The sequence below is a fragment of the Mobula hypostoma genome, chromosome 3 (genome assembly GCF_963921235.1).
Source record: "Mobula hypostoma chromosome 3, sMobHyp1.1, whole genome shotgun sequence".
Classification (NCBI taxonomy): Eukaryota; Metazoa; Chordata; class Chondrichthyes; order Myliobatiformes; family Myliobatidae; genus Mobula; species Mobula hypostoma.
Window position 1 is genome coordinate 173,573,256 of NC_086099.1, and position 21,474 is coordinate 173,594,729.

A 21,474-nucleotide genomic window follows, 5' to 3' on the forward strand; every position below is an offset into this window, starting at 1 on the left:
CCTGAGGTGCACCAATGTTGATCGTCAGCAAAGAGGATATGTTATCACCAATCCGCACAGATTGTGGTCTTCCGGTTAGGAAGTCGAGGATCCAATTACAGAGGAAGGTACAGAGGCCCAGGTTCTGCAACTTTTCAATCAGGATTGTGGAAATAATGGTATTAAATGCTGAGCTGTAGTCGATGAACAGCATCCTGACATAGGTGTTTGTGTTGTCTAGGTGGTCTAAAGCCGTGTGAAGAGCCATGGAGATTGCGTCTGCCGTTGACCTATTGTGACGATAGACAAATTGCAATGGGTCCAGGTCCTTGCTGAGGCATGAGTTCAGTTTAGTCATGACCAACCTCTCAAAGCATTTCATCACTGTCGATGTGAGTGCTACCAGGCAATAGTTGTTAAGGCAGCCCACATTATTCTTCTTTGGCACTGCTATAATTGTTCGCTTTCTGAAGCAAGTGGGAACTTCTGCCCGTAGCAGTGAGAGGTTTAAAATGTCCTTGAATACTCCCGCTAGTTGGTTGGCACAGGTTTTCAGAGCCTTACCAGGTACTCCATCGGGACTTTCTGCCTTGCAAGGGTTCACTCTCTTTAAAGACAGTCTAACATTGACTTCTGAGACAGAGATCACAGGGTCATCAGGTGCAGCACAGATCTTCACAGCTGTAGTTGTGTTCTCCCTTTCAAAGCGTTCATAGATGGCGTTGAGTTCATCTGGTAGTGAAGCATTGCTGCCATTCATACTATTGGGTTTCGCTTTGTAGGAAGTAATGTCTTGCAAACCCTGCCAGAATTGTTGTACATCCAATGTCGCTTTGTAGGAAATAATGTCTTGCAGTCCCTGTCAGTTGCCTTGCATCCGATATTGCCTCCAACCTCATTCAAAATTATTCCTTCGCCCTTGAAATAACCCTCTGCAAAACATACCTGGTTTTCTGGTACAGGCCTGGGTTGCCAGACTTGAGTGCCACAGATCTAGCCTTCAGCAGAGGACGGACCTCCCGGTTCATCCATGGCTTTTGGTTTGGGAATGTACAATAAGTCTTTGTAGGCACACACTCATCCACTCAGGTTTTAATGAATTCGGTAATAACTGCAGCATACTCATCCAGGTTCAAAGATGAATCCCTGAATACAGTCCAGTCCATCAATTCAAAGCAGTCCTGTAGGCACTCCTGTGCCTCCCTTGTCCAAACTTCTTGGTCCTCACAACTGGTGCTGCAGTCTTCAGTCTCTGCCTATACTCAGGGAGTAGAAGACTGAACCCAGGGAAAGCGTCTAGCCCAGATGGGGTACCTGGCTAGGTACTAAAGACCTGCGTCGAACAACTAGCTGGAGTTTTCACCAAAATCTTTAATCTCTTGCTTCGACAGTCTGAGGTACCCACCTGCTTCAAGGAGGCATCAATTACACTAGGTGCCAACATGACAACCTGACTCAATGACTATCATCCAGTAGCACTTATATCCACTGTGATGAAGTGCTTTGAGAGGTTGGTGATGCAAGGATGTGGCAGTGGTACGAACCCAAGTGCTGAACACAGGCGCGGAGGCCGAGTTGGGAGGCGTTATGGTCGTAGCGGGCATGGAATTGGTGTACAGAGAGAGTCTTTAGCCGAAGTCTTGTTTTTAGTAGAGAATTCAGGAACGATGCTAGCCTTAGAACTGGTAGTCCTAAGAACCATGGAACGAGGCTACTCATATAAGAGTGGACCAATGAACTGGCAACTGTGACCAGGGTCTTTATCCTGTAGTTTCTGATGGGAAGCAGGTGTGTGCAGTTAGTGGAACCTGGGAATGACTGGAATTTAAATGAGGTGATTGAGGCCCAATTCCTGACGTAAATGGCATGGTGGGTGATTGCCAGAAGGGACCATGACAATATCAACTCCTGCCTGAGAAGCAACTTCGATCTACTCCAATTTGCCTACCATCTCAACAGGTCAACAGCAGATGCCATTTCAATGGCTCTTCACTCTACCCTGGAACATTTGGACAGTAAGGGTGCATATCTCAGGAAGCTCTTAATTGAATTCAATACCATCATCCCCTGAAAACTAATCAATAAGCTTCGAGTCCTGGGCCTCAATACCACTTGGAACCTCAATTAACTCAGCTGCAGACTCCAGGCGGTTCAGATTGCCAACAACACCTCCACAATCTCCCTAAGTGTGCTTAGTCCCCTGCTCTACTCACTTTATACTTATGACCGAGGGTCAGCACAGCTCCAATGCCATATTTAAGTTTACCCATGCCAATTTTGTTGTTGGCAAAATTAAGGGTGGTAACCAATCGGCATGTAGGAGGGTGATGGGAAATCTGGTTGAGTAGTATCACAACAACAACATCGCACTCAATGTCAGCAAGGCCAAGGAGATGATTATTGACTTCACGACAAGGAAACCACAGAGAACCATGAGCCAGTACTCATCAGAAAATTAGAGGTGGAAGTTGTTGGAAGTTTGTGAAGATTTGGCATCTAGAACTTTGACAGTCTTCTATGGATGTGTGGTGGTGAACAGCTACATCACAATCTTGTATGGAAACACCAATATTCTCGTATGGAAAATCCTAGAAAAAGAAGTGGATGCAGCCCAGTCCATCACAGGCAAAGCCCTCACCACCATTGAACGCTGTTGCAGGAAAGCTGCATCCATCGGCAAGGTCTCCCACTATCCAGGCCATGCTCTCCTTCTCTGCTGTCAGGAAGAAGGTGCAGGACCTTCAGGACTCGCACGACTAGGTTCTGGAATGTCAACCATCAGGCTCTGAAATCAGAGAAGATAACTGCACTTGTCCTCCACTGAACAGAACTCATTGTCAAGGACTTCATTCCATGTTCTCCATATTTATTGCCAATTTATGTAATATTATTACTATTACCTTTTTTCTCTTTCTTCTTGTATTTGAACACTTATTTTTTTTGTACATTGGCTGTTGTCTGTCCTGTTGGGTACAGTCTTTCCTGGAATCTATTGTGTTCCTCGAATTTACTGTGATTGCCGCTAAGAAAATCAATGTCAGGGCTGTATATGGTGACATATTTATTTTGATAATAAAGTTACTTTGAACTTTGAATAAAACCAGGTAGTTTTCATGCTGAAAGTAATGAGCTAAACACAAATATACTGCGTGCTCCATCCCGACACTTCCTCCGCCAGAACATTGCTTTTATGTGCAAATATAGCCCTTGTAATTTTTATTTTTCAAACAAATGTGCTAGTAGACCTCTGCAAGGATCAAGGGAGTCTGTGATGTGCTCACTGTAGAGACCCATTGATCTATGGCTTTGTTAGTTACTGCTGATTGCAGGGACCTATGGTCATGGGGCACAATTGGCCTGCTCCGTCAGTTGTAGCTAGCCCATTTATTGATGCTTCTCTCAACCCTGCATTACCCACTCCTGTTCTCCCTCCCAACAGGCAGTCATTGAGAGATTAAAAACACTAACCCACTTCCCATGGGTCAGCATGTAAAATATAGCACAGCTGCCTGCCTAGCAAGCGGTTGCTCTGTCCAAAATGCCCACTTCACATTTTAATTCTCTTAAGGGAGAACAAACCACAGTAATGATTGCATAGAGATGGTCCAGTTTTGTCATTGTTTTGAGATGAAGCATCCATATTTGTACAAAAACTGTGCCTAAAGTCTAAATGCTAAGCAAAGCTAATTTTGTGCAGCTTTCACTACCCATGAAATTTTATTTAAAACATTGAATACCTTCAGTGATGGTCAGCATACCTAATTTTTTTGTTAACTCTGATTTTCCATTGTTTAAAATAAATCAGTGAAGCCTGGCACTAGAAGCAAAGTCTTAGAAAATGCAATCTTGTAGTTGAAGAAAACGACAGATAATTGTTAAGATATTGACCCACATACATTGAGCACGTTATCATAGCCCAGCTTGTAGCTACAAATCTAATTTGATGAAATTTTATTGTCAAAGAAGTACCTAGAATAGAAAATGATCAACTTTGAGGGGTAAAAAGAAAATTTCCTTTATAATTGTGAGAAATTGGTACACGTTGGTGTTAAAAGGGACAAGGGAACAAGATGTCCTCATACATAACTCACTTAAGCAGGGATATGAAAAGTGCATTCGCCTTCATGGCAAAAACATTTTGAAGACACTAGTAAAGATGTTTGACTGTGATTATCTGGGTTCCTGGTGAGGCGTCACATTGAAATTTGCATATATCTAGTCCCTTTAATTAAGGAAGGACATACACCTATTAAAATGACAATCAAATTTTCCAAGAAAGATCCTGGGATGGGGAAATTCCTTTATAAGGAGAGCATTTAAATTGGCTGGGTCTTTATTCTCTAGACTTTAGACTGAGCAATAATATTCCTGAAACATGCAAAATTCTTCTCGGGTTTGACAGGGTAGGTGCAAGGATGATGTTTTCTCTGGATCTCTAGATTTGGGATCACTATCTTAAAATAAGTGACCAGCCATTCAACCCTAGGTATAAAGAATCTTCTTTACCCACAGATAGTAAATCTTTGGAATTTTCTACCCAAGAAAGATGCAAAAAAATCAGTTACTGTGTATATTCAAGACAGAAATCGATACAGTTTTGGATATTCAGTGGATGGAGCTGCTACTAAAAAGGTGCCAAAGTGAACTGTCAGCCATTATCGTAGCAAATAGTGTGGGATGTATAAGCGCCTAATGGCTTTCTCATGCTTTTATTTATTACACTATAACAAAGAAGTCCTGGTGTTGTATTTTCTTGATAGTCTAATGGAGAATCATCCTAGGCTTCTGTAGTGAAGCCTGTAAGAATGCTTGAATTTGCTGCCTATGAGAAGGGTGAGACTGCTACCAAACAAACACAGTTAAATTATCCCTTTTTGCCCTCATATCAATTAGAAATTTGTAAAGCTTCAGCAGCACACAAAAATGCTGGAGAAACTCAGAAGGTCAGGCAGCATCTATGAAGAGGAATAAAGAGTTCATGTTTTTGGCCTGAGACTGCAAAGTACAAAGTGCATTTATTTATTATCAAAGGAAGTATAAATTATACAACCTTGACATTTGTTTGCTTATAGGCAGTCCAAGGCAAGAAACCAAAAGAACCCAATGAAAAAGAATAAAGACCCAATGTGTGCAGAGAGAGAGAGAAAAAAACACAAATCACGCAAACAATAGAAGCAAGCAACAACAACAGTATTCTGAACCAAACTGAGTCCTCAGATCCAAATCCCCGGAGAAGTCCGGAGTAGGCCCAAAGCCTCAATATTCAGTTCATCCTATCAGCGGGGCAAATTGCCAGAAAGTTCGCAAACACTAAGCTCAGCAGCCTTAGCGTCACAGTGAGGGGAGCTGCCAGTCTATCTTGTCCGGCGTTTAAATTGTCCGAACAATGGATCATGTCTTGCATTAGGACCCGAGCTCCACTGCAGCAAATTGCTCCAGACCGAGATTTTGCTACTGAAGAAGCCATTCTCAACCTCTCCAAATCAGTCGGCACCCACAGCGATCAAGCCTGGCCGAACTCTCAACACCCTGACTTTCCAGTCTATCTGGGCCTGCGTTTAAATTGTCCAAACAGCGGATTGTGTGTCACATCAGGGCCTTGGCTCCACCGCAGCAAACTGCTCTGGGCCTAAAACATGCCGCCCAATGATTCGTTCGGACCTAGATTTCACTGCTGAAGAAGGTGTTCTTGCCATCTCCAAATTGGCTTGGTGCTTAGAGTGATCTGCCTTTGAACTTAAGTTAGTTGGATGGGCATCGGAACTCCCCTGCCTCATCTTCTCCACTCCAAATCGATCACTCCAAGCAGCATGACTCCACCTCAAAGTGTGTTGATTTTGCACGCCACAGCAGGGCATATCTCTCGACTTCACTTTGCCTTCACTCGTCTCTTCATTATTTGTGGTGGTAGGTTACCACAATTTACTTCAAAAAAGTGTTGTTAGTAATGTTTTTAATTGAATTCCTTTGTTTTTGAACCATCAGTAAGCTGTCGCATGCCTTTGGTAGCGCCATCTTAAACCAGGTTCCAAGTAAGGGGAAAGATGGTGTCTTAAAGTATCAGGTGTATCCCTACTATGGATTATTTGAAAGCCAGGATGTTCTAAGAACAATACAGAGTAATTATTTCCTTCCTTTTATCAACTGATAACAAATCTGTCCCATTAAGTTTATCAATTTCCATACGGACATCCTGTACTGAACTTGACTGGTTCCATGTAGAAATAAATTCAATTATAAATCGCTCTGGTTGAAATGAGCTCTAATGCCTTACCCTGAACACAAACACAGTGGGATGTCCTTGTGATCCAGTGCTCACATTTTAAGATTTGGCGGGAATTTTACATAAATCCACCAAAGCCTCTAAAACCTTTTAAATCCTTTCATATTTTCCAAGTAATTTAAAAATTTAATCTAAACCTAAATGCTGTAATTTTAACTTCATTTACCAGCATGATTGTAGATCATGTGGTTTCTGAAGTCAGAAATGACTTCCAGCTGCACATACTCTGAAAATTTTCAACATTCTTGTGATGTTATCTGTTTTTCAAATTCAATTTGTGCAAATACATTAACTACCATGATGATGTGGCTCAGCCTTCCACAGGAAAGTCACTTTTCATCCATCAGTTTTCTACTCAGTGGTTTAGATTGTCCAAGAATGCTTAAATTTCAAAATACTTATTTGCATTTTCAGTGCCCCACTTCCTACCACATAAAGTTATCTTGAACCCTTTAATACTCCATAAACTTTGTCATCCTTTAATTTAGATTTTTCATGTATCGCCAAATACATTAAAAAACAGATATTGCTCAGTTTACGAATTTTCCAAATAATGCCATTGACTCCACAGGATATGTGGTCTTGATTCACAAAGCTTTAATCACCATTTCAATTAAACCATGCTAATTATCATTTGTAATGCATTTTGTGCATCCCACACAATGTCACAGAAATGTTTGCCTTTGTTGAATGGTAGAGGAATCGCTATGGTGATTCATCATATTTTGTTCTGCACACTCTAGTATTGAATCATAACATCCCAGTAGTTTTAAGGATTGCAACTCTTCTGAAAAAAAAGGGGAAGTTATAATCGCAAATACTAAACCAGAGTAAGTAGGTGGGGGGGGGTGGGGGGGGAGAGAGGAAGCAGATCACAGAGAAGGAGCAGTGAGAAATGATCCCTCTGAAGTTCCATTGAAGAGAAGATTTAAACTTCTTCGGAGAAGTCATGCCTTGAAGAGATTTCACACTGGAGCAGCAAATCATAAACACAAGAGATTAGAACTGCATAATGTGATCTGAGGGAATGGGAAAAATGAGGGTTTAGCATGTGGTTTGAATGAGGTTAGTGGATATTCAGGAACATTGGGCTCTTTTGGAAGAGAATGCCCTCATACAGTACATGACCAACATAAGGGATATGTGCGCATGGCTCCTATGCATACAAGAGACTAAAAAAAACACTGTTAGAAGGCAATGTTAAATTGATAAATGAGGCTGGGTTTGATGAAATAGAACAGAATAAAATGGAAGAGTAATTTTGGATTTGCATGTTGAATAGCTTTTAGAAATGAAGATATGAACGAAAAGCCAACTGGATAGTACCACAATCTCCAAAGCAAATTACTACAAGATTTCATATGCATTTTACCACAGAGAAAATGACTGCCATCCTCAAAGACGATGGTTACAATATGGAGTGCAGCTTTAAATGTGGTTGCTTGAACAAAAATGCTGTATTTTGCTATAAAGGATGATATCAGATACTTTTATATCACATATAATATCATCCAGCTTTTTTTAATATTGAAACTAATTGGAAATGTCTTTTCAATTTCCAAATGTCCAAGAATGCAACACTGTTCCTTGTTGCAGAAGAGAATATTAACAACATAAGCTGTGCAATTATACAATATTCTACAGTGGGAAAATGTAATGCTGTAAAGTACTTCTGATTGTAAGATTTTTAATACTTGCAAAGATTGCAAAATTATTTCAATTTATAAGCAACTACAGTTAGGAACAAAAAATCCTTATGATTTGTCTACAGACAGAATATTGTGTAGATAACATCCACTTGCATAAAATAAAATGGTGTTAAGGCAAATAAATTAACAATGAAATTATTATGGAAATGCTCACAGATAAAAGCAGTAAATTTAAAGGAATGTGTTTGAGAGAGACCTGGTGCAAACACTGAATGAAGATAGTATTTACACTTTGTTGCCACCAAATTCTATGAGCAATTTACAATGAGACAGTGTCAACACCACTATACAGTGGCTGAAGTGGATGATAAATAATAAATGCAAGAGATTAGAAGATGCTGGAAATCTTGAGCAACACACAGAAAATGCTGGAGGAACTCAGCAAGTGAGGGTGGCGAATAAGCAGTCAATGTTTTGGCCAAGACCTGGTAATAAATAATCTTATCCTCCAGAGTTCGATGTTCAAAGGAAATTCAATACCAAAGTACATATGTAGCACCATATACAACCCCAAAATTCATTTTCTTTTGGGCAATCACAGCAAATAGAAGAAAAACTAGAGTCAACGAAAGACCACACCCAACATGGACAAACAACCAATCTGCAAAAAAACCCATCAAACTGTACAAATACAAAAAAAAGAAAAAATGAAATAATAATGCTAATAAATAAGCAATAAATACTGAGAACATGAGATGAAGAGTCCTTGAAAGTGAGTGCATAGGTTGCGGGAACAGTTCAGTAATGGTACGAGTAAAGTTGAGTGAAGTTATCCTCACTGGTTCAAGATCCTGATGGTTGAGGGGGTAATAACTGTTCCTAAACCTAGAGGTTCAGATCCCGAGACTTCTGTGCCTTCAACCTGATGGCAGCAGACAGAGGAGAACATATCCTGGATGGTGGGGGTCCTTGATGATGGATGCTGCTTTCCTTCAACAGCGCTCTGTTATATGCTGAGCCTTTACCCATGATGGACTGGGCTATATCTACTACTTTGTGTAGCCTATTCCACACAAGGGAATTGATGTTTCCATACCAGGTCGGAATGTATACCCTCCAGCACACATCTACAGATGATTGCCAAAGTTTTAGATAACATGCCAAATCTTCGCAAGCTTTGAAAAAAGTAGAGGCTTGACATCAGTGAATTTTTTTAACATCTGGACCTTGAATGTATTGATCCCTTTAGTCACAGACTCATACAGCATGGCAGTAACTAATATGCTGAACAAGATTCCCATCTAAGGTAGTCCCATTTGCTCATATTTGGTGTCTACTCCTCTAAAAGTTTCCTATCCACGTACCTGTCCAAATGCCAAAATAGCAGAGAAAGATACAGCATGGAAAATACCTCTCTTCCCCAATGAGTGCTCAAAACCAGTAAGCACCCTTTTTTTTAAATACTAATCCAATGAATGAAACATATCCACTCCCGCCTGAGAAGCTTCAATGTGCCTACAGCACAACAGGTCCATAGCAGATGTCACTTCACTGGCTCTTCAATCAACCCTGGAACATCTGAACAGCAAAGATGCATTCCTCAGGATGCTCTTTATCAAATTCAGCTCAGCATTCAACATTATCATCCCCTCAAAACTAATCAATAAACTTCAATGCCTTGGTCTCAATATACACTTGTGCAACTGGATCCTCGATTTCCTCATTTACAAACCCAGTCAGTTCAGATTGGCAACATCTTCTCCACCAGCACAGGTGCACCACAATGCTATGTGTTTAGCCTCCTGGTCTACTTACTTTATACTTATGACTTTGAGGCTAAGCACAGCTCCAATGGCATATTTAACTTTGCTGACATCTCCTGGTGGTGACAAACCAACATGTAGGAGGGAGATTGAAAATCTGGCTGAGTGGTGCCACAACAGCAATCTCTCAATGTCAGTCATAGTCATAGTCATAGTCATACTTTATTGATCCCGGGGGAAAATTGGTTTTCACTACTGTTGCACCATAAATAATAAATAGTAATAGAACCATAAATAATTAAATAGTAATATGCAAATTATGCCAGTAAATTATGAAATAAGTCCAGGACCAGCCTGTCGGCTCAGGGTGTCTGACCCTCCAAAGGAGGAGTTGTAAAGTTTGACGGCCACAGGCAGGAATGACTTCCTATGACGCTCTGTGTTGCATCTCGGTGGAATGAGTCTCTGGTTGAATGTACTCCTGTGCGCACCCAGTACATTATGTAGTGGATGGGAGACATTGACCAAGATGGCATGCAACCTTTTCAGACACCACCGTGAGAGAGTCCAGTTCCATCCCCACAACATCACTGGCCTTACGAATGAGTTTGTTGATTCTGTTGGTGTCTGCTACCTTCAGCCTGCTGCCCCAGCACACAACAGCAAACATGATAGCACTGGCCACCACAGACTCGTAGAACGTCCTCAGCATCGTCCGGCAGATGTTAAAGGACCTCGGTCTCCTCGGGAAATAGAGACGGCTCTGATCTTTCTTGTAGACAGCCTCAGTGTTCTTAGACCAGTCCAATTTATTGTCAATTCGAAGGCCAAGGGGCTGATTATTGATTTCAGGAGGAGAAAACCGGAGGTCCATGACCCAGTCTTCATTCAGAAATCAGAGGTGGAGAGGGCCAGCAACTTTAAATTCCTCAATACTATCATTTCAGAGGACCTGTCCTGAGGCCAGCACGTAAATGTAATTATGAAGAAAGCACAACTGCACCTCTACTTCCTTAGGAGCTTGCAAAGATTTGGCATGACATCTAAAACTTTGACAAACTTCCATACACATGTGGTGGAAAGTTTGTTGACTGTTTGCGGCATGGCCCGGAATGGAAAGACCAATGCCCTTGAATGGAAACTCCTACAAAAAATGGTGGATACAGCCCAATCCATTACGGGTAAAGCCCTCCACACCACTGAGCACATCCACACAGAATGCTGTTGCAGGAAAACAGCATCCATCATCAAGGACCCCACCATGCAGGCCATTCCCTCTTCATTTTGATGCCATCAGGAAGAAGGTACAGGAGCCTTTGGACTCACACCACCAGATTCTGGTACAGTTATTACCCCTCAATCATCAAGCTCTTGAACCAAAGGGGATAACTTCATTCAACTTCACTCCCATAACCTATGGACTCACTTTGAAGGGCTATTCATCTTTTATATTTGCACTGATTGTTCTCCTTTACACATTAGTTGTTTGTCCATCCTGCTAGGTGGAGTCTTTCGTTGTTTCGGTTGTGTTTCTTGCATTTACTGTGTATGCCTGCAAGAAAACAAATCTCAGTGTTGTATATGGTGACATACATGTACTCTGATAATAAATTTACTTTGAACTTTGATAATCCATTTTATTTCTTACACATTCTCACGTACTCTCTCCCCAGGTCTACCTCTCATCCGTACACTAGAGGCAGTTTACAGGGACCAATTAACCTACTAATCAGCACATTTATGTTATTGTGGCAACAAACTGGAGCACTGTAGGAAGGGAGAAAGAAAAAATTCAAAATAGACAGCACTGGAGGCCAGAATCAGACATAGGTCACTGGAGCCATGAGACGACGGATGCTTTGAGAGCCCCATCATGCTCCTCCCACCACTGTGCCCGTGCCATTACATTATTAGGAAAAGAGAATCGTCAGGAGCAGAGAAACCTTTATTAATTGTAAGGTTGAATATAAAAGGAAGTTACTGGGGGAAATGTTGAAAAAATTACTTTGCATCAGCATATACATAAAATAATACCGTAGTCACCGCAGTAGAGAAAGTAACAGCACTGAGGATTGCCAAATGACGGCTAACAGATGGTTTCCTTCAAAAGGTTCTAAAAGAAACTAGCAGAAAATGTTTGAGACATCTTAATTATCATCTTCAAACTTCAGAAATCAATCAGGAAAATTGCAGTACTCAGCTACTTTTGGATGAGTTACAGACTAGTTATCATCAGTTGGTGTGTGGCCCAGTGGTTAAGGTGTTCGTCTAGTTCGAGCCTTAGCTGAGGCAGCGTGTGTATCCTTGAGCAAGGCACTTTACCACACATTGCTCTGCGACGACACCGGTGCCAAGCTGTACGGGTCCTAATGCCCTTCCCTTGGACAACAGTGGTGGCGTGGAGAGGGGAGATTTGCAGCATGGGCAACTGCTGGTCTTCCATACAACCTTGCCCAGGCCTGCACCCTGGAAACCTTCCAAGGCACAAATCTATGGTCTCATGAGACTAACAGATGCCTATAAATAGTGTGACTGAGTACCATAAGTCTCAGGTGATCACTAAGAGCTAGTAACTATTTTTGAAAAGTGGGTCAAGAATGGCAAGGATAAATGTTTTATTGAAGTGGATATTACCACAGTAAACACCGATGGATTTCCCAAAGTTATTTTTATGGAGATCCGGAATGCTCAGATAATGACAAGCAAAAGAAAATCTGCAGATGCTGGAAATCCAAGCACCACACACAAAATGCTGGAGAAACTCAATAGGCCAGGCAGCTTCTATGGAAAAAAGCACAGTTGACACCTCAGCCCAAAACGTCAACTGTACTCTTTTCCATAGATGCTGCCTGGCTTGTTGAGTTCTTCCAGCATTTTGTGTGTGTTGCTTAGATAACATCTACCTCGTAGACTATTGTTTAAAATTGAAGCTCACACAATTGAAAGCAATTTATTGATATGGCTTGGAAATGTGCTGAATGTCAACACGCACAGGTTAGACAATTGCTGCTTCTCAAATTTGCAGGCCCTAACCAAGCATCTCCTGAAAGAATATGTTTTGAATGCACAACTACTCATATTTATCAAAATAATTGAGGAGGTTGAAAAACACATATTGGGGTTTTGTATGAGTAACACTCCAAAATACTAATTAAATGGTAGAATATTAAAAGGAAAGAACATCAGGAGTCTAACATAAGAATGCATCAAACTGCCCATTCATACAACCATCACTATGAAAGCACAAGTCCACAGCATTCAAATATAGTATAATAAATATTTGATGGAGAAAAATGAATCTCATGTATATTTTAACTTTGTAACAATGCAAAAATGTGACTGTGATTATATTTGTGGCATGCATCAAGATTTTTTTTATGTTGATGAACTAATAAGTCTGCAATAGGTTCATTTTTGTTTGTGTTTCTGTCACCCATCACAAATGTTCATTTCTTTATTTCAATCACAAACCAGTTTACCAGTGTGAAATAAATGAAACTATAAAGAAAAGTCCTTTTCTCTTAAAATATTACATCAAATTAGTACTTTTTTTTATCCATGGAAACAATTTTATAATGTATGACATAGTTTTGCTTTCTTTTTGCTCTACTTACTGAATTAAATTTTTATAAATATTTCTTACTGTAATTTATAGTTTTTAGTATGTATTGCAATGTACTGCTGCCACGAACGAACAAATTTCATGACACATGCCAACACTATTAAACTTATTTCTGATTCTATCTGGATTAAAGCTAAATTTCTCATCATTCCATTAATCAAAATTAATCAAAATTTTGTGGTCAGACAGATGATTTTTAGCAGTGATACCATTTGATTCCCTGATGTTAGTGTACAGATCAAGGTGAAGAACGAACCAACTTCCATCGAAAAGAATTGGCAAATGTTAACACTGGATCGGATGCACTTGTAGATAGGTTTGATCAAAGTCAAAAACATACAAAAATAGCAATCCATTCCATTTTAATTAATTTTGAAACTATTAGCTATAATCTATGCCAAATGAAGTAAGCTGAAGAACTTGCAACCATGTTCAGCCAAAGTGCGAATTAAATGATCCAACAACTTGAACATGAAATGGTGAAGGTATGACCTGTACAAAAGGGAGAGCTGACACCTGAACCTGAGGGGGCTCAATATAATTGAGGACAAATGTATTAGAGCTGTTGCAGAGGGTTGAAACTAATCTGGCAGAATGATGGGAACCAGAGTGATAGGATAGGGCAATTGGTGTACAACTAGATGCAGTGTGCACTGAGACTATCAGGAAGGACAAGCAAATGATAGGCAAAATTTCAGTAAAGAGACGAGTGTAACATGGGGACAAAAATCAAAAAGGATGGCAAATACAGGACTGAAAAGGTTATATTTGAATGTATGCAGTATACTGAATAAGGTAGATGATTTAGAGATTGGTAGGTTATGGGTATCTTTGAGTCACGGCTGAAAGAAGATCACAGTTGGCAGCTTAACATCCAAGTTTGCACCTTGTATCAAAAGGACAGGGAGGGTGGGTTAGCTGTGCTGGTAAAAATGAAATCAAATCCTTAGAAAGATGTGGCATAGGATTGAAAGATGTTGAATCCTTGTGGGTAGATTTAAGAAACTGCAAGGGTTTCTGATCCTGATATGAGTTCACACAGGCCTTCGAACAGTAGCCAGATGTGGGCTACAACTTACAATGGGAGATAGGAAACATGTGGAATAAGGAACACACACAAAATGTTAGAACATAGAAATCTACAGCACATTACAGGCCCTTCAGCCCACAATGTTCTGCCAACCATGTAACCTACTCTAGAAACTGCCTAGAATTTCCCTACCATATAGGCCTCTATTTTTCTAAGCTCCATGTACCTATCTAAGAGTCTCTTAAAAGACCTTATTGTATCTGTGTCTACCACCGTTGCTGGCAGTGTATTCCATGCACCCACCATTCTCTGTGTGAAAAACTTACCTCTGACAACCCCCTTGTACCTACTTCCAAGCACCTTAAAACTATGCCCCCTTGTGTTAGCCATTTCAGCCCTGGGAAAAAGCCAATGACTATCCACATGATCAATGCCTCTCATCATTTTATACACCTTTATCAGGTCACCTTTGATCCTCCGTTGCTCCAAGGAGAAAAGGCCAAGTTCACTCAAGGCATAAGGCATACTCTCCAATCAAGGAAACATCCTTGTAAATCTCCTCTGCACTCTCTCTGTAGTATCTACATCCCTCCTGTAGTGAAGTGACCAGAACTGAACACAGTACTCCAAGTGTTGGAGGAGCTCAGCCCCCCAGGCAACATTTATGGAAAAGAATGAACAGCCACTGTTTCGAGCTAAGACCCTTCATCACGACTGACCTGCTGAATTCATCCAGCATTTTGTGTGTGTTGCTTTGGATTTCCAGCATCTGAAAATTTTCTCATGCATGTAAAAAGGGCAACTTTATAATAGTTATGGGGGATTTCAATATACAGGTAGATTAGGAAAATCAGGTTGGTGCTGGATCCCAAGAGAGAATTTACGAGATGGTTCTGTAGAGCAGCTTGTGGTTGAGCCCACTAGGGAAAAGGCTATTCTGGATTGAGTGTTGTGTAATGAACCAGGTTTGATTAGGGAGCTTAAACTAAAGGAACCCTTAGGAGACAGTGAACATAATATGATAGCTGTCACGCTTCAACTTGAGAGGGAGAAGTAAAGTTAGATATATTGGTATTACAGTGGATTAAAGGGAGTTATAGAGGCATATCCAAGGAGCTGGCCAAAGCTCTTGGATATGGGAAAGGGACACTAGCAAGGATGAGGGCCGAACAGCAAATGGTTGTAGTTTCCGAGAGCAATTCGATAGGCTTAGTATAGATACATCCCAAAGAAGTCTGTTAAAAACTGGATGATGTAACTGTGGCTGACATGTTAAGTCAAAAACAATATAAAAGAGATGGCATATAATCCAGCAAAAGTTAGTGGGACATTAGGGCAAAATGCTGGAGGAACTCAGTGAGCCATACAGCATCTATGGAAAACAGTACAGTTGACGTTTCAGGCCAAGACCTTTTATCAGGTCCTGACGAAGGGTCTCGGTCTGAAACGTCGACGGTACTCTTTTCCATGGATGTTGCCTGGCCTGCTGAGTTCCTCCAACATTTTGATTGTGCTACTTTATTTCCAGCGTCTGCAGATTTTCTCTTGTTTGTGATGAAGAATGAAAAGATGGAATATAAACGTAAGCTAGCCGATAATATCAAAGAGGATACCGAAAGTTCTTTCAGATATATAGAATGTAAAAGAGAGGTGAGAGCGGACATTGGACGACTGGAATATGACCCTGGAGAGGTATTAATGGAGGACAAGGAAATGGTGAACAAAGTAAATAGGTAGTTTGCATCCATCTTCACTGTGGAAGACACTAGCAGTATGCCGCAAACACGAGGAAATCTGCAGATGCTGGAATTTCAAGCAACACACAAAGTTGCTGGTGAACGCAGCAGGCCAGGCAGCATCTCTAGGAAGAGGTACAGTCAACGTTTCAGGCCGAGACCCTTCGTCAGGACCAACTGAAAGAAGAGCTAGTAAGAGATTTGAAAGTGGGAGGGCCGTAAATTTGAGTGTGTCAGGGGGCAGAAGTGTGTGAAACTGATATTAGTAGAGAAAGGTGGTGCTTGGGAAGCTGAAAGGTCTGAAGGGAGTTAAGTCACCTGGACAAGATGGACTACACCCCATGGTTCTGAAAGAGGTACTGAAGAGATTATGGGGGCATTAGAAGAGATCTTCCAAGAATCTCTAGATTGTGGAATGATTCCAGAGGACTGGAAATTGCAAATGTCACTCCACTCTTCAAGAAGGGAGGGAGGCAGAAGAAAGGAAATTATAGGCTAATTAGCCTGACCTCAGTGATTGGGAAGTACATTGTTAAGTATGAGGTTTCAGTGTATTTGGGGCCACATGATACATTAGGCCAAAGTCTGCACAGTTTCCTTAAGGGAAATCTGTTGGAATTCTTTGAGGAAATAACAAGCAGAATAGACAAAGGAGAATTGGTGGATGTTATGTACTTGGATTTTCAGAAGGCCTTTGACAAGTTGCCACGCACAAGGCTGCTTAGCAAGATAAAAGCCCATGGTATTACAGGGAAGATACTAGCATGAATAGCGGATTGGCTAATCGGCAGGAGGCAAAGATCGGGAATAAAGGGAGCCTTTCCTGGTTGGCTGCTGGTGACTAATGGCGTTCTGCCGGACTTGATGTTGGAACTGATTCTTTTTCAGTTATATGTCAATAATTGTGATGAAGGAATTGATGGCTTTGTGGTCAAATTTGCAGGCGATATGAAGAAAGGTAGTGTTGAGGAAGTAAGAAGTATGGACTAAGATAGATTTAGGAAGCACCAGGGAGCTCAACAAAAGCAAGTTCGCAGAAGTTCCAGTCTGACACCAAGTCTCTAAATTTTCAGCTTCCTCCCTACAATTTATTGGTCTAAATAAGAAAAATGACAGGGATACTGATTGGTACTGAGTGAAGGAATGTCAATGAAAAATATACTTCACTTGCAGTGAAGGCGGCATAAACAGTGGGAGACCTCCTGAAAACCTAGTAAGAACACAAATGAAAGCTCTTCAGCTCCTTGAATTGACTCACCCATTCAATATCATAGTTAAGTCTTAACTTACAATCAATGTTGCCATTAGATCCCTGTGCCATTAGATCGCCTTACTGTCTAAAAGTCCACTGATTTCAGTCTTAAATATATTCAAAGACAAGGCATTCTGAAGGTGTTCTGAAGCCGGGATAGAGAATTTCAAAGATGCAGCCCTTTGTATATCTCCCTGAATTTGCACTCAGTTGGGCATTTGGAGCGATCCAGTTGGGGGAGTGGGTAGTTAAAGGAGGAAATGCAAACATATACCAAGGAGAAAAGAAACAGGTCAGATCAATGGCACAGGAAGGCAGTCAGGGAGTAGTAGCAGAAAGATGACTGGAGAGGAAAAATGGGTAAGAGGAAAAGGTTGGGTGAAGAAACTAAATGGAGGAAGGAGAGTGGAAGGCACTGAACAGTAGAAGGATAAGGAGAGAAAATACATTTTGCCTTGATAAAGCCACAACTGTTATATTAATTATAAACATACATATCATAATACAATGTAGAATGTAATCAGCCAAAAAACTTGCAAAAGCTTAGCCATTAAAATATAAAAATTATTATACTTTCATTTGTTTTTTGAACATTCTGATGTATTGCACCTGTGATTTATACTATTAAAACAACAGTCTATGTATACATTTCATGTGAAACTTTAATTTCAACAGACGTACATAATTAAGATTGATTTTCGGTGGAGAAATAAATTACTTGCACACACATACTGCCAATTTTAAATGCACCATACTGGAGTAATTTTTCAATACTATGGAAGAACACTTCTTAAAGAATCGGTACTTTAATTTTTTTACCTTTGTATGATACCAGGGTTAAGAACTCCTCAATGTTTGTGGTTCAAAAAGCCTTTACCATGACTGTTGCTTCTCCCAAAAACTCTTGAACTGTCATCTATTTCAGCCTGTAGTTTCACAGTGGGCACGACGAAGACAGAAGACACTGGTGATGAAGAGAAATACAGAGTCAAAATGGCAACATGCTTGGCATTTTTTGACATAGAGGTTATTTATTTTCCTAATTCATAGCAGATACAGTAACAAATCAATTTAGTTTTCGCCATGAAATTTTCACCACTCCAAGGTGAGGACTCCTCAGGGCAAAAATAATTGCTTCTTTTAGTTAAAATTATATTTCATGAGAAATGCAATCAAGCTTACTTCGTTGTTCATTTGCAATGTTACAGTAACTCCAGGTGCTTCCAGAACCGGAAATATTTGATAGAAGTTCCATGATATATTTATCTCATCAGTTATTTTGAAAGCCAACTTTCAGATTTACACCATCCATATATTTTTTTAATTTCAATAAAATTTGCAAGCATTTTTCTTCTGCAAGATTTCTAATTTTCACAATGTTCAAAATATAACTTGACACGCTTCAATTTTCTACTGTTTTAGAAAAAAAATTAGATCACATAACAGGACAGGCAGTTTCTGCTGTAAAACAACAGGGTAGTTTATGCCTGGAAACCTTTGCACTAGGAGCTGTTAATTCCAGTTAGGCTGCTTCAGTCAGGATTCAAGACAGACACAAAGAAATTCCCCAAAAGGAAGAGCAGAAGATAATTACCATTCATAATTTTTTATTTACAAAACATGGAGCAACAAAAGTCAGCCCATATCTACCTTCTTCTAAGTTTAATTACAATAGAAGGAGGTAAAAAGTGGAGCTGGCAGGAGAATGGGCAGTTATATTCCAGTTTGAAGATAACATCTGTTATTGACTATTCAAGCATGTCATGGTTAATTATTCATGTGCTCCACAGTGAATTAATTTATCATAACTTCACTAAAATCTTTTGATATAAAAAAGGATTAAGAAACTAAATAAGTGGGGAGTGGTTGGATCACATGCTGCGCACCTTCACAATGAAATAGTTAATATAAATGAATCAGAATTAATTTGGATTATGGATAGTTAAAATTTGTCAAGTTGCATTTTCTTGCTGTAATTATCTACAGGAAGCAGAATGTTTCTTCACGACATCTAAACATTTCTCTAAGGCATGCAGCAATGGTGTTATTTAAAAATATGTAGATTTTCATCTTTGGTCTGGTCTTCAAAAGGATTTTCATCAGTCACTGTTTAGAGCTCTACACAGACCCGTTCTGGAAACGAATATCACCTTACAGTTTTGCTTGTGCAAATAACCTGCTGAGCACTGATAAAAGGATTAATACTGCAAAATTCTTAATATGGAAAATAACAAATTAAATTCTCATATTAAAATTACCACCCTTGAGGTATTTTCTTTCCCAATTTTAATTCCTCTCTGGTGTTCTGCATAGATTGTGTCTGTTAATGATTGAACAAGTATTTCTCAGTTGGCAGCCTGTTCCAGTAGGATAATATGGGGCATCTTTTAAAAAAATATATACAATATATATTGACTGAACCAGATATAACCATGCTACAATAATGAACTGGCAACTGTGTAATAAGTTCAATTAACCCAGATCTCACAGTAACATATTCAAAATGCATGAGGCCCCATGAGTTTATCTACTGCTAGTAATTTGTAACCATCCCTCCTGAGAGAAGGAGATTGAGATGTCACCATGTAGCATGGATTTGGTCAATGTCTTTTACCCAGTGATTTGCAAAAACCTTGTACCTCTCACTAATGTTGCTCTGTGCAAGTAGGAAAATTGTCAGCCATTTCCAAACCAAATTCGATTAATATCAAATGTTCAAAATAATAATTTACAAATAGTTATTTCAACGCATTAATGGAAATTAATTAGGTTAATTATAACTCCTTACATTATCTGTATAATATTAATGCAATCCAAAAATGTAGAATGCATCTAAATAAACAAAGGTGTATACATGTATGTTACAGATCTAAATTTGTCTATGTATGGTATTGATTAAAGTCAGTGTACTGAATTCAAGTAACCACTTTGTATTTAATATATAGAAAAAGTAATCTGTAATCATCAGCTATCACAGTTGGTGTTGCTAGCAAGCCAAAGAGACAAAGGAATACAGCTGTAAATGGCCAAAACTGTATGCATTTCAATCAAATGTAACCAAAATGAGCCACAAAATCTACAACCTGGCATACTTTGCTTTCAGTATTTCACAGTGATCATGTTTGCTGTTGTGTGCTGGGGCAGCAGGCTGAGGGTAGCAGACACCAACAGAATCAACAAACTCATTCGTAAGGCCAGTGATGTTGTGGGGATGGAACTGGACTCTCTCACGGTGGTGTCTGAAAAGAGGATGCTGTCCAAGTTGCATGCCATCTTGGTCAATGTCTCCCATCCACTACATAATGTATTGGTTGGGCACAGGAGTACATTCAGCCAGAGACTCATTCCACCGATATGCAACACAGAGCGTCATAGGAAGTCATTCCTGCCTGTGGCCAAACTTTACAACTCCACCCTTGGAGGGTCAGACACCCTGGGCCAATAGGCTCGTCCTGGACTTATTTCCTGGCATAATTTACATATTGGTATTTAACTATTTATGATTTTATTACTATTTAATTATTTATGGTGCAACTGTAACGAAAACCAATCTCCCCCGGGATCAATAAAGTATGACTATGACTATGACTATGTCAAATTCTGCAGAGGCTGAGGGAGTCCATTGCACTTAAACAGGTTTAGAAGACCAGGAGTTGCTTCATGGAGTTTCTTTTTGCTGAAGAGCCCTTAAAGTTTGTTATGGGTTTCCAAACCACAAATAGAATTTGACATTTTTCCTGCTCCCACTCCTGAAACACATAAATAGATATGACGGTTGGGTGCAAATTGTGTTGAAAACATTAAAACATTAAAAAAGAACTGGCCAATTTTTAATATCTCTCAGTCACCCTATAAGACATTGGAAATAGATGTTAACAGATATTGTCAATGGTACTACATACATTAAATATCTCAGATCCAATCGTGCTCCCTTTCCAAAAGCCTTCTTCCATAATTTTGCATCTATGAACACTTCTAGTCATATTTTAAAGGAATATTGTTCCCTTGGTGCTAAATATACAGTGGCATGCAAAAGTTTGGGCACCCCGGTCAAAATTTCTGTTACTGCGAATAGCTAAGCGACTAAAAGATGAACTGATTTCCAAAAGTTATAAACTTAAAGATGACACATTTCTTTACTATTTTAAGCAAGAAAACTC

The 21,474-nt window shown here is 39.9% G+C and overlaps 1 protein-coding gene across 3 annotated transcripts in view; it reads right to left on the reverse strand.

The window, feature by feature from the left end:
* cdk14 (cyclin dependent kinase 14) overlaps positions 1 to 21,474 on the reverse strand; it is a 648,395-nt gene that overhangs the window by 129,085 nt on the left and 497,836 nt on the right. For all 3 annotated transcript variants that reach the window (XM_063044119.1, XM_063044121.1, XM_063044120.1), the window contains one exon: positions 18,134 to 18,278. In XM_063044119.1, coding sequence (XP_062900189.1) covers positions 18,163 to 18,278 — 116 coding nt within the window. In that variant the 3' untranslated portion in view covers positions 18,134 to 18,162. The remainder of the gene's footprint in view (positions 1 to 18,133; positions 18,279 to 21,474) is intronic.